We start from the raw sequence: 396 nt of genomic DNA, 5'->3' as shown, positions 1-396 counted from the left end.
GAGAGAGAGAGAGAGAGGTGGGGGGCAAAAACGGAAGAGAAAAGAAACAGCAGAAGCCTCATTGCCTGTTACAGTGAAGTCTGTACCTTCCGGGATTTACTCTGATACCTGACTGCTTTCGTGGTTTCAGTCTTTGCCGCTTCAACGTGATCGACTGCTTTACCTACATTCACCTCAATGTTATCAACCATGTTGCCCTGAAACATATGAAAAAACAAAAAACAATGAAAACACACATACAGGGTGTCTTTATCTCCAAATAATACATATATATCCAGGTGCACCACGAACACACACACAGATGGGGAAGCCGGGGCTAGTTGTCTCACAGCGAAGTTAAAGGGGTCATATGATGCTGCTAAAAAGAACATTATTTTGTGTATTTGGTGTAATGAA

The 396-nt window shown here is 42.4% G+C and overlaps 1 protein-coding gene across 9 annotated transcripts in view; it reads right to left on the bottom strand.

The window, feature by feature from the left end:
• LOC107665275 (syntaxin-3-like) overlaps window positions 1-396 on the bottom strand; it is a 26778-nt gene that overhangs the window by 7226 nt on the left and 19156 nt on the right. For 2 of the 9 annotated variants that reach the window (XM_016456096.1, XM_016456098.1), the window contains exon 9: window positions 87-197. The exons of 5 other annotated variants lie outside the window; for them this stretch is intronic. In XM_016456096.1, the coding sequence (XP_016311582.1) occupies window positions 87-197 (111 nt within the window). Of the gene's footprint in view, window positions 1-6; window positions 198-396 lie in introns of those variants that run through there. 2 more of the 9 variants (XM_016456102.1, XM_016456104.1) reach the window with 2 other exon arrangements.

The sequence above is a fragment of the Sinocyclocheilus anshuiensis genome, unplaced genomic scaffold (genome assembly GCF_001515605.1).
Source record: "Sinocyclocheilus anshuiensis isolate Anshui unplaced genomic scaffold, SAMN03320099.WGS_v1.1 scaffold483, whole genome shotgun sequence".
Taxonomy (NCBI): Eukaryota; Metazoa; Chordata; class Actinopteri; order Cypriniformes; family Cyprinidae; genus Sinocyclocheilus; species Sinocyclocheilus anshuiensis.
This window is presented reverse-complemented; position numbering and strand designations above follow the sequence as displayed.